This window comes from Mixophyes fleayi, chromosome 2 (genome assembly GCF_038048845.1).
Source record: "Mixophyes fleayi isolate aMixFle1 chromosome 2, aMixFle1.hap1, whole genome shotgun sequence".
Lineage (NCBI taxonomy): Eukaryota > Metazoa > Chordata > Amphibia > Anura > Limnodynastidae > Mixophyes > Mixophyes fleayi.
In genome coordinates, this window is record NC_134403.1 from 145,477,564 (window position 1) to 145,490,747 (window position 13,184).

The 13,184-nt window shown below is 40.9% G+C and overlaps 1 protein-coding gene across 1 annotated transcript in view; it reads right to left on the reverse strand.

Moving 5' to 3' along the window:
- The window catches only part of LONRF2 (LON peptidase N-terminal domain and ring finger 2), a 62,025-nt gene that overhangs the window by 21,745 nt on the left and 27,096 nt on the right, over positions 1-13,184 (reverse strand). Inside the window, exons 3-5 of the mRNA XM_075200164.1 lie at positions 6,224-6,342; positions 1,759-1,881; positions 602-757 (exon numbers count right to left, since the gene is read on the reverse strand). Of these exons, the coding sequence (XP_075056265.1) occupies positions 602-757; positions 1,759-1,881; positions 6,224-6,342 (398 nt within the window). The remainder of the gene's footprint in view (positions 1-601; positions 758-1,758; positions 1,882-6,223; positions 6,343-13,184) is intronic.

Here is a 13,184-nt window from a genome sequence, read left to right on the forward strand (position 1 = left end):
CATGTGATTATATATGGGCTACTGTAACTCCTACTGTACATTAGAAGTATATTCAAAGCCACTAAATCGTTCTGTGACCATATAAAGGAACGGGAGCACAGCAGACTTCTAATATGCACAATGGTTTATACGTAGGAGGTGCACTATTCATTATAATCAGGGCCGGATTAACCCGAGGTCTAACTGGGCTACAGCCCAGGGGCCTTGGGCATCTAGGGGGCCCTTGAAAGTGCTCAGCAGCATTACTGATCAGTCGGACTCTCTTAGCCCAGGGGCCTCCATTCCCTTAATCCGGCCCTGATTACTGATTATAATGCACATCTTTTCCTTATGAACACTCACATCTTCTAAGTAATGGCATCAGAAATCACTATTTATACATATATTTGTGGACTATAAATCACAGGGAAGTTAGATCATCTTGGTTGAGGTTATCTAATAGTTACACTGTGTCACACAATGTAGCAAAGTATATCATACTAATATTGAAAATACGTAAAAGTAAATATCTATATGCATTTCTTCATACAAATAAAACAACAAAGTAGTTGTAATGTCCCCAGTTTCAGTGTATGAAGTAGTATATATCACCACATTTTACCTTTGAGCCTCCTGGAAGGGGGACATCATCCAAAGAAGGAGAGCTGTTGTGGCTATTTAAGGAGACCGGCTTCAATCTAGTATAAGGAACTGGGACACGGGCAGTAAAACTAGCCTGTACATTCTCAAAGGCTGGAAACAGCATCTCGCACATCAACTGGGGAGAAAAACAACAAGAATTATGGTTTAGAATTTATGATTTCTGACATGTCTCCTGTTTAATTGCTTAAAGTGCAGCTAACACAATTCTACTTTATGCTGAACTGGGCTTTGGCACAGCGGGACATAAATCAACCCTTTTGTACATTTTGTGGGCAGACACTCACCAGATCTTGAGACAAATTGATCTAATACAGGAGTTTGATTAAGGCATTATGGACCTAAGCAAGGGCCTCTTTCCCACTCCTAAAAAACCCAACATAAAATCAGATGAAAGTAATCCGTGCCCCTCCTTCAAATCATAGACTGACAAAAGTCATTTGTGTTTGGACTTGAATTGCATGCACTTGCGTTCACTCGTGTAGTGTCAGGTTATGAGCATACAAGGAGCAATTTCACGCAAGATACGGCACACAACGGAACTTATATCCGAAGATGAATCAGGCCCAATATGTTTTTTGTAAGTTTTCCTTCTTTCATAAGATAAAGGGTTAGTATGGGTTCAAACATAACCAAATGCCAGTTTTTCATGATTATATCACATATATATTTATAAACCGTGGTATATTTCATCGTATAGTTTAGTCGAGGTGTATTACATTGTTGTTCTGATTTTTATTTATGTAACAGTTGTCCATAAGATACACAATTAATTATGTGCCTACTGTGTTTCAATAAACCCTTTGAATAAATGGCAGTTAACAAATATTCAGTGGTGGAACCACCACTATTGCAGGGATGTGGCCACTGTAGATTTAATGCATCTTTCAGTAGGTATCCTCAATATTTAAAAAAAAAAAATATATATTCTAATTGAATTCAATATTCATGCAACAATGGAGATTGTAGTTCACCCATCAACTCTATCACTACAGGTAACAAACTTAGACTAGACAAGCAAAGCAAAGTGTTCCTGGATATTATTTTATATCATTGCATATCAGGTTTTACAGAGAAAGAAAACACAGGCATCGCACAGTGAGAAATGTAGAGTGCTACCTTTTGTGCTTTGGTCTTCACTGAACTCCATTCGGGGTTTAAGGCCACACAATACAGAAGTTCCTTGAAAGACTCTTCCGTCCTTCCGAGTCCAGAAAGAGCCTGCGCCTTCACATAATGTCCCTGCACACATAGCAATGCGACATACTTTATTAGCAATTAACCAAACATCTTGTAACATGCTTGCTATAAATAGTCCTCTCTATTAAACTAGCACACAGGATTACATTAACTGCAAAGGACAGGCTGTGCTCAGGAGACAGGAAAATGTATTAATGATGACGTGCTTTCCACAATAATAAGGGCATATAAATATGCGTAGCAAAATAGAGATGCTGCAAAACTGGCGGTCAAGAGGCTGAGCTCCAACAATGTGGGGCCATTTACCTTGGTCGAGCGCAGTGCAAAGCTGAAGCCTGACTTTGTGATGTCCTTGCCCTTGCTTTTCCCTGTGGCAAAGAGGGTGACTTTGCAGAGTTGAAGATAAATAAGGCTACATGATGAACTGGAGCAGGGACATAACTAGATATGTGTGGACTTCATAGCAAAATTATGTAAGGGCCCACATAGGGCTTGGACAGGATAGGTACCCGCTGCAGCTATGGCAGTTCCACCTTTGAATCAGAGCATTATATATGTGAAACTATGTATTTTTTTTTGCACTTGTAGGGCATAAAATAGCTTGGCTTGATTTTTAGAGTAATGAAATGTAATGTAATACATAGGGTATTTTGAAAAAATTGAGACAGAGGAGTTGTCTGAAAGTCCTAGGATTCAACACATTGGTAGACATGATAGCCGACTCCTGACGGGATTGTTGTCATGGGCAAAGTAAGGAGCCAGCCATCATTTCTATCAGTGCGTTTGACTTGCAGCTTTCAGCTATACAGCTACTACAGCTACAGTATAAGTTAGAATGGAGGACAGCTGCATTGTGCAAATATTTCTGTCAGTTTTATGTGTCTAAAACATAAGCCAAAAAAAAAAAAAAAAGAAGCTGCAACGTGACTGTCCAATCCTACCGTTTTACTTATTACGTATTAGGTCTACTTAAAAGTAATGTTGTTTTGATATGTGCATTGGTAACAATTTTTTATTCTCAAGCATGCTCAGAATTTCAGGTGTATTTTATATTCAGATTGTTCAGTGCGTGTACAAATCAGTCAGTGGTAAGATCATTTTTTAAAATAGATTGTGCAATTGTGCATAAAATGATTGTGCACACGAGCATGTTTAGTGCCAAGTGAAGTTGAGCAAGGCTAATCTCTGTGTAATATATATTGTAGCATAAAGTAACCTGGTCAATCCTGATTTTTATTGCACAGTCTTGATTTCCTGTGTTAAAAAAGGGTGTGACCCATATAACTGTGTTCGTGCCCAGATAGATATAGGGCATGGCCTGGACAGAATGCAAGTTTGCCTAATTTTGCCACAATTTGTTTATGCATTGATTGATGAGCAGTATGGTATACCGTGCGAGGTGGTAGTGTGCTATAGACTTAGCAGAGTATGGGTTTCAGTATTGTATGGGGTGTCAATACAGTTTAGGGTGCAGTGCACTGTAGGTTATAGCAGAAGATTTGTGTCAGTATATTATGCAGTTGCCTTAGTATGGATGACAGTGTAGTAAAAATGGTAGCATAGTACACATGCATGCCCCAGCACATACAAATTCTAACCAATACATATCATAATCAAACAATGCATTCTTCTAACTACAAACACATTTTCTCCATCCCTAACTCTTCCTATCCTATCCACTATAAAAATTACCCAAAGGCTGCATCAGGGACAAGATTGTGGTGTGCAACTGCAGACAGAAGCTGCAGATTCAGAGCATGCAGTCAGGGAAGGTGTACAGTTCAGCTGGGAAGGAAAATGCTTACAAGCATCACAGAAGCTGCAATTAGGACAGCACAGTGCATTTTGTGTGGAGCAGAAGCACCAAAAGGAGCGACAGCTAAGAAGGTAGCGGTGGGGGTTTGTTTAGAGTGCAACATCACTAGAACTATAAACAGGACACAACAGGCTTGGGTCCCCTTGGTATATTAGTGGAACAGGGCTGGAGGAGCAATTTGTAAAGGATGAGTTGTGGATGGAGGGTAGCAGCTATCTGTCGAAGGAGGCTATAGACATGTAGGATGAGGATTGAGTGAGAGCTACAGCATGTGTTAGTGTATGTGTTACTGAAGAAGCTTCTTGAATTGAAAGTTACTCCTTAGTAGAGCAGGTGCTTTCTGGCATGTACAAAATACACTCACACTTCCCTTCCAGCTCTCAATGGCTGCCTAAGGTGTGCTGCATACTTCCTATGTGGGCTTGTCTTCTGCTCTGTGACGAGATCAAGGTGCCAGGCATGTTGTAAAAACAGGTTAATTCAGCTTGGCACCCCCTTTCTGCCAGTTTTGTAGAAATTGAATGTATTAGTGATTCTTAAATGACACTAGGTGGGTTTACAAATATCATCATCATCAGTTATTTATAAAGCGCCACTAATTCCGCAGCGCTGTACAGAGAACTCATTCACATCAGTCCCTGCCCCAATGGAGCTTACAATCTAAATCCCCTAACTTATACACACACAGACACTGACACTGACACTGACTAAGGGCAATTTTTAATAGCAGCCAATTAACTGCCAGCCAGTATGTTTTTGGAGTGTGGGAGGAAACCAAAGCACCCGGAGGAAACCCAGGGAGGACATACAAACTCCACACAGATAAAACCATGGTCGGGAATCGAACTCATGACCCCAGTGCTGTGAGGCAGAAGTGCTAACCACTAGGCCACTGTGCTGCCCAAAAAAGTTATTCCTATTAGTACAGTGTGTCTGGTATAGTATTGTAATGCAGTAACTGTATTGTTGGTATTCACATTTTAAGAGACCCGGTAACACAGATCCATGTTAATTAAGCATTTGGTATAAGAAAAGGCAGGATGATGGTGTTAGCGTGTGTGGTCATTGTGTGCCTGATTGTTAGAGATAACACAAAACTTTTAAATGATGAATCAGCAAGTAATTTGGGGAAAATGCAGATTGCTGTATATTATATATAAATTATAATCCTATCTAAATCCTCAGTTTAGACAGCATTTATGCCCTACTCTCAGAGCTTCATGCCTGCTGCTTTTCTCTCAGTCTCAGTGGCCTTGGCTACTTTGTATACCAAAAAAAAGCAAGAAACAGGAGGCTATTGGGCTTGGTCCTTGCCCTATAAATGGAGGAGTGAAGACTGTGGATGACTGTCCAAGACAATGCTCAAAGGGGAAAAAAAAAGGATTACAGTCTCTTTAGGGTTGAGTAGGCTCTTTGTGCGGTGAAATCCCTGACTTTTGGTACCTGCACTTATTGTTGTATTCCTATGTGTTTATGTATATATGTATTTTTGATATAAAATAAAGTACACCTGTGCTTTCCAGCTGTTTGCCTAAGTGAATAATAATCGTAGATGTACTAGGTACCCTCAGCCAGCACACATGCCTTCGCACTTACCAGCTAGCACCAAGTGGGCAAAAGAGCTACACATATGCCTGGTATTCTGGCATGCTCGATCATAACTTTGTTTGTGTTCCGAAAGATTTTTCTGTTTAACTCAGCGTCATTTCACAAAGAGTAAATTATCTCTTTTCACTAAAACACACGTCTATTTATTCACTGTATTGTGCACCAAACTGCACACAACAAATGTAATTTTAAAAGAAGTAGCAGGCCAACTTCATTAGCGATGGACATTGTACAGTGCATTAACATGTTTATAGTAATACTTTACTGTTATCCTATGGTGGCTTTGGCTTAAAAGGAAGTACTGTCAAAATATAGATGTATCATTGAAATTTATTTTTCAGAATCTGGTAACCTTTGACAACCATTTTTGCTTGTCTATAGCTTAGTGGCTTTTAAAATCCAATAGAGTGTAAATGCTCCATGCAATATTTTAGAAGCAATGGAAGCTGTGAATGAGCAAGTCAAATCCCTTTGACAACGTTTTTTTTTACAAGCCAAATTTGGGTGTTTTGGCTGGAAGTAACAATCCAGTGGCCAGCACTCTGCTGTGAAAGGAGAACAGAAGGTGAACCTTACACAGTTTATTACAGTAATTAGTGAAACTGATTAGTACATCAATTCCAAGCTGGTCTTTCACATCTCATAGCAACCAAACATTTTCTAATTCTAATTTGCGCAATACAATTGAAAAAAGAAAGCAAACATCTAACTGGTTGCTAAGGGTTACAGCACATTTTTCATAACAGTTATTTGCTGAAATAGAAATAAATAGTACAAATGTTACAAAGTGCATTATAAATCTAGAACTTGTATTTCTAATTACAGCAAAATATTTCTGATTGGCCGCTATACGCTTGTTCAATGGGCCTCTAACTTGTGCCTACTCCCAGGTCAAAATTATCGGCCCTCCCATCAATAAGATTAGCCATTGCTTTCCATTCACCATGTACCTGTATTTACCTTAGGCCAGAGCGGTTGTTTCCGGCAGACAGTATCAGCATCAATAAGGACTTGTTTGAAGTTTTGCATGGCTGAGTAGAGCTCTGCTCGCTGCACTGTTAACAGGGAATCACGGGGAGCTGCAGAAAAAAATAAAAAATAAAACTTATTTTTGCTAGCCACTGACTGACATGCTCATAAATCAAATTGTGCACATATAAACAAGAAGATCTCAGTGAATCAAACTTACCCCATTTATTTACATTTTTTTAATTTATCACTGTGAAATTAGTTTTGGCAAAATATATCTATGTCATTGTAAAATAATATGTAGAGTTACAAAGTTTTGGTACCTAGGTAGTCACAACTTTTACTTTACACTTAAATTTATTTGCAAGTCATATAGTCTGATTCTATGCATCCTTTTCCTGTCTAATTTGGTCCACATTACTCATGAAAAAAACAAACAAAAAAAAACACCAAATAAACAGTAAATATGGTTCAATGGCGTAACTTTGATTTCAAGACATGGATAAAAAAAAACCAATATAATACCTTCACCAGTTCACACACATTTTATTCCAACTAAAAATAGAGTCATGCTTGTCTATTATGTGAGGAAGGAACATAAAGCAGCTATTTTTTTTACTATCAATAGGTTCTCTGTGGGACAGGCTGCCCTATATTTAGAACACTGTGAACTAGGTACAGCAGCAGTTGTGCTATTTCACACAATATCCTGCCAATTATTACGCTTTCATTTTATAAGAGGTGAACATATTTCAACAAAATTGGTCACATACATTATTAGAAATAGAGACACAGCATTTACTGAATAATTAAATCCTTTGGAGAAGGGAGCACTTTCAGATGTAGTAGCATGGTACCATTACTAGTTAGTGACAGCTTTTAGTCATTGCGGAAAAAATAAATAAGACACAGAACCAGCAATAACAACAGTGACATATAGGAAAGTACAGAACAGGAGTGACAACATAACTAATACAATGATGTACCAGTCTGAGGTCAGGTAGGTTCATGGAAGCCTCCACTGTAGGGGTGAATGGTGGGTCAGAGTCTTGTACTTGTCACGGGGCCTAGTTGTTAGCTGATTATGGCATGCTGTCTGTCTGGGTACAGTCCAAAATACCTGGTAGGTATGGTACCATATACTCTTAGGGCTAGATTTACTATGCGGCGGGTTTGAAAAAGTGGGGATGTTGCCTATAAAAACCAATCAGATTCTAGCTTTCATTTATTTAGTACCTTCTATAAAATGACAGCTAGAATCTGATTGGTTGCTATAGGCAACATCCCCACTTTTTCAAACCCGCAGCTTAGTAAATCTAGCCCTTAGTATTCAAACTCCAGATCTATGTGTTTTAATTAGAGAAGCTCAGGCTCGGTTTCCCCGAGAACCGAACACACCTGAAATTTGCAGATCTGAGCTTGGCTCAGTACTTTCACGTGCCCTCGGAATTGAAAACGAGGCAAAACGTCATTGTTACGTTGTCGGATCTCTCGAGCTTTGGATTCTATAAGTACCGCCCTCCACAGCAATCCAGTGCCATTTCACAGAGGGACACAGAAGGGGTAGCACAGTTCTTGGCAGTCTCTATAGCAGTTGGGCAGTGTCATAAGTAAAAAAGAAAGAGGAGGGGTAGCAGTGTTCTTCAAAGTCTCCAGTGACATTCAGGAGAGCTCCATTGCTAATTGTCATTGCTGAAATAGAAATAATAGGTCTGGCAGGTTTGGTCTTCTAAATCTGCAGTCACATTGTACTGTGTTATATAGGTAACACACAAAGAGGAGAGCTCCATTGCTCCTTTGCTAATTGTCATTGATGACATACAAATAATAGGTCTGGCAGGCTTGGTCCTCTAAATCTGCAGTTTTTGTTTGAAAGTGTATGAAAATAACATTGTGATCTTTGAGGTGGCCAAAATTGACTGTAAATGACTTGAAATTAGTGTTATTGAGGTTAATAATAATGTAGGGGGGAAAAAGAAAGCAAAAATATGTGATTTTAGAAAAAAATTGGGATTCAAAACCAAAAAAACACGCAAGGGCGGCTTTGCCAAAACCAAAACACAAAGTTAATCCAGATCCAAAACCAAAACACGGGGGGGGGGGGGGGATCAGTGAACATCTCTAGTTCTAATATGTGTTTTTTTAAAAGGCACTCAAACCTAGGCAATTTTCTCTGTTTAACTAGCACAAGGGACGGCATACACAGGATTATATCTTTCTGTACAAGAGGTGTTAAGTTAGAAAGTTGTATCTGCCTCCTACTTAACTGCTCTCGGTCACATTTTCATTCCTCCACAGCATAGCTCCCAGTGATATTGCCAATAGACTACTATTCCAGGCTAATGCACTGTTAGCGGACTATTACACTGGGGGCCTATTTATGAAAGAAAGAAAAGCCCTTTATAAGGCGAAAAAACGGCTTCTCCCTATCTGTAAAGGCCTCCTGGCCTGTGATAGCTATTGCAGGGTTTTACTGCAGTCTTCCTATGACGATGTTAGAGGACCATTACAGAAGAAAATGTATATGTATAATATATATATATATATATATATATATATATGTATAATTATTTTTTTTTTGAAAGTGAAAATGGAAGTCAAAACAAGGGCTTCCAGTTTTACTTTGCCCTTCGCACTGGCCTGGTGAAGTGGTAAGCATCCTCGTACCACTGCCAGCCAGTATCGCCAGGCAGCTGACTATCACTCAGATGCCCATTCAATATATATATATATTTCATACTTGCCAACTCTCCCGGAAAGTCTGGGAGACTCCCGAAATTCGGGTCAGTCTCCCGGGCGAGCTGGCATTTCTCCCGGATCCAAGATTTCACCGACAATCGCGTCATTTGAATCGCGTCAATCACGCCCCCGCCCGCGTCATACAGTACGGTTTTGCGGCGGGGGGGGCAAAATGGCGCGATTGGCCTCGCCCCGCCCCCTCCCGCCCTCCAGTCACGCCCCCAACTCCCGGAAGCAAGTTTCCGGGAGTTGGCAAGCATGATATATTTTTTTTAACTTTATTTTATACAATGCCATGCAGTTGTCAAAACAATTAACATACAAACAAATCAGATATTTTTTTCATTAAACAAAACTTATAAATACAGTGAATAATAATAAGTATTCAGAAGATCTCAAAATTGCTGAAAAATGAAGGTTGATTGTGGGATTGTCACCATGGTTTTTTGAATTTACTTTTTTTTTTTTTTCAAGAAGGGAAAAGAAAGAGGAATAAAGAAGAGGTGGGGGGGGGGGGATATAAAGTCCAGGGTGTTGGAGTTGAGATAATATAGTGGTCCTGTGAAGCAGAGTTTATTCAGTATGTCATAGGCAGGTAGATGTTAATGTAGATTGCCCTGGGTTCCCAGGTCTTACAAAATGGTTTTGCCAAATTGTTTACTATGAAGTATGCGTTTCACAACTGCGGCAAAAGAGGGAGAAGCTTTGGGATTTCCAGTACGCTGCGAGCTGACAGCAGAAATGAAATAGCTTGAATTGGTGTTTTGTGGTATCTGGGGGGGCTCCTGCGATACATTAATGGTAAATTGCAATGCTAATACATTTCCTATCGCTATGATAAGCATCGATAGTAAATCTATGTCATTGATGCACCATAATAAATAGAGCCGTTGATATTAACTAGAAGGATATAAAGAGGATTATGAGAAACATAAATAATAGTTGTCTACCAAATGAGCACTGAACACAACTCCTTTATAGAAAATTGATTATATGTTTACCTCTAAATAGTTCAAAAATAGAAAGACAAAAGATAAAAGGGATTGTGGACATTTTGTTCTTTAAAATGAAATGTAAATCGACTTCTAGGGTCTATTTGCAGTGTCAGTTAGACATCTCTAGGAAAGTAATAAGGCACCTGAAAACACTAAAATTATTTCTGCTGAAGGAATGTATTATATACACACCTGCCTTACCTCGCCAGTACGCCACGTGCCCAATGTCAGTGGTTTTGAATACCCCAGCATGAATAGCTTGCTATGCTGGGGATATCGAAACACTTGGGGGTATATTTTCTAAACTGCAGGTTTCCAAAAGTAGAGATGTTGCCTATAGCAACCAATAAGGTTGTTATTTTGTAGAATGTACTAAACGAATAATAACTAGAATCTGATTGGTTGCTATAGGCAACATCTCCACTATATCAAACCCGCAGTTTAGTAAATATACCCCTTGATGTCAACAAGAGAGAGGATTGTAATAATATTGCATTTGCAAAACATATCCCTATGGGTATACTAGCTAGGCAACAAAAAGTCCACAAGAGGTGAACTATTACTTTCATAAAATAACTTTAAGATGCAACGCACATTTGAATGAATCACGTATAGCAGATATTAATTCATAGTAGCCTACTCTCCCGGAATGTTCGGGAGACTTTTGAATTTTTGGAAGTTCTCCCGGACTCCCAGGACAGCAAGGCAACCTCCTGTAGCGTGCTCTCTTCATTGGTGAAGTGGGCAGGGGCTACTGTAACAGGCCAAAATTGGTAAAGTTTAGCAGATGGATGGGGCCTAATGACACAATTTGCGTAGCCACGCCCCAAGGACGGCCCCCTCCTGGAGAGCTTGCTGCCAAAGATGGCATGTATTAATTGCATGTTTATACAGTACATTTTACTGCCCATACAAGTAATATATGCTTTCTATTTTTCTCTAACAGATATAGTCCATGTGCTCTTTTTCAAAGCTGATTACACTCCTCTCTTACTCTAATGTCATGTTTGTGTCGATCAGCACAGATACACACATTGAACGACATTCTTTGAAGCAGAACAAATCACAACCTCAATCATGGACTTAACTTTTATAAGAGAGGTGGAAAAAAGCCAAGTTAAGTTAGTAATTTATAGGATTGTATTTTGATAATAATTTAATGTAGTCTAATGTATGTCTATGTAAAATGTAGTTTGCTACAGGCTAGCATTCCAGTGTCACACATTGCCCCAGTATTGTGAGGCTAAGGTTGTGATTCATAACAAAAAAAAGTTAGAAGGTGCAACACATTTAACTTGACATGATTGGGCCTATTTCTTCACACAGTGCATACTTTGAAGCACATGCACCATTCAAATTTCTCATAGTTTAGCCACAAAGGTGCTTTGCAATCATTTTTCCACAGTTTTTGCATGTGTGTGTACAAACAGTTATATTGCCAAGATTGATCCTTTCCTTTGTAGCACAACAGACAAAAACACTCTAAAATTGACGCCTGCTCTCATCCTCTCTCGTTTAGAATACTTTAACCTGCGGCTAACAAGGCTAGAACCACCCATCTTTCTACATTGCAATCTTTCCTCCTACACATCTGCTTTAATTTCTTGCTATGTCCCTAATAATATTCTGTACTCTGCGCATATAGTTTCCTTGTCACCCACTACTACAGCCGTCTCTCAACCTCAAGTCTTTCTCCCACTCTGCCCCATACTGACGGATTGAGATCACAAGGAATATATCAAACACCATCTCTCTTCACCTTTAAGTCAATTGGTCACACATGGCAACTACTGTGGCCAAGCATACCTACTACATTTATTCCTCCACCTTCTGTGTGTGTCCCAACCTACAATTAGAATGTAAGCTCTATGGGGCACAGTGGCGCACACAGGGGGGGGGTTCTGGGTCTCCAGAAACCTCTCCCCTCCGCTAAAGAAGTGCCCCTGTACTATCCAGCAGCCGCAGAGCTGTCAAAGAAGCGTCCGCAGCGGTGCTGTATTGGCGGTGCCGCCGCAGGGACCTACTCTCCTAATGGTTGATTCAGTTTGTACTTAATTGTGTTACACTTGTTGCCCTACACTAGATTTATCTGTATTGTCTCTTGTAAAGCTAGCGTAAATAATAGCACTATGTCAATATACACATACAAGGATATGTTTTTTTTAGTGATTTTCCTGCATATGATACTTAACTCCCCAATCCAGTTATGTCTGGTCAGATTTGCAGTTGTTGTGGTAATCCTTGTGCACATTCATAAAACAGGTGAGGAAAAATATATGTATAAAAGAAGTGTGGCCATCAGTCTGAACGCAGTTAAAATCACGTGGGTGAGTAATTAGGTGTTTAGCCTATGGGCTTGTGTTATATGTGAACCAATAGGCAGAGAGGGGGGGTGGTTTAGTTTTATATAGGTGAAGGTTCTCCACCATTTTCCCCTCTCTGTTTCCGGATTCCTAACTGAGCGGTTGGAGCTGTGGATTCGGGACGCGTGAAGAGTGCTCTTGTGGTATCGTATTGTAGGGCTTTGTATTGTATTTGTTCCGTGTTCTTGCCTGTGTGTATTTTCCCCCTTTTGTTTCTGTTCTCCCCGTATTTCTCCTCTCCCCCTCTCTTCTCTGTTCCTCCCTTCCCCCCTCTCTCTCTCCCCCTCTCCCCCCTCCCGTTTTTCTCCCCCCTTACCTTCCCTCTCGTGCGCCCCCGTGGTGTTCTCCTCCCCCCTCTCTCCTCCTTTCTTCTGTTTCATCCATCGGTATGTCGCGGCCTAGCAGGGTGCGTAGCGCACCAGCTCGCTTCCGGGAGACGGGGCCTGGTCCTGTGTCCCTTCCTTCCTCCCCGTCTGCCCGGTCGGCGGGTTTCCCTCCCCCGGTTCCTGTCAGCATTCCCTCCAGGGGGTCGCGCAGCGCCTCCCCCCCTTCTTCTTCCAGGAGTGTGGCTGTCACCAGGGGTAGGCGGACGCGGGTGGGTACATCGGTCGGCGGTATCTCTCCGTCGGCTCAGGCATCCGGTTCCCCGGCGGGGGCAGGGGTGGGGGCGGGTGTCCCTGTCAACGGGGAAGTTCAGGGGGGGCCCTTGGTCCGTTCCTGCCCCTCCGTTTATCCTCCCAGGCCAGCTTCATCAGGTGGTGTTTTCAGGAGCAGGGAGTCTTCCCCGGTCTGTGGGTCCCGGGGAGTTTCTAGGCCCAGGGTGGAAGCTAGGGTGGGGTCCTCCTACAGAGGTTT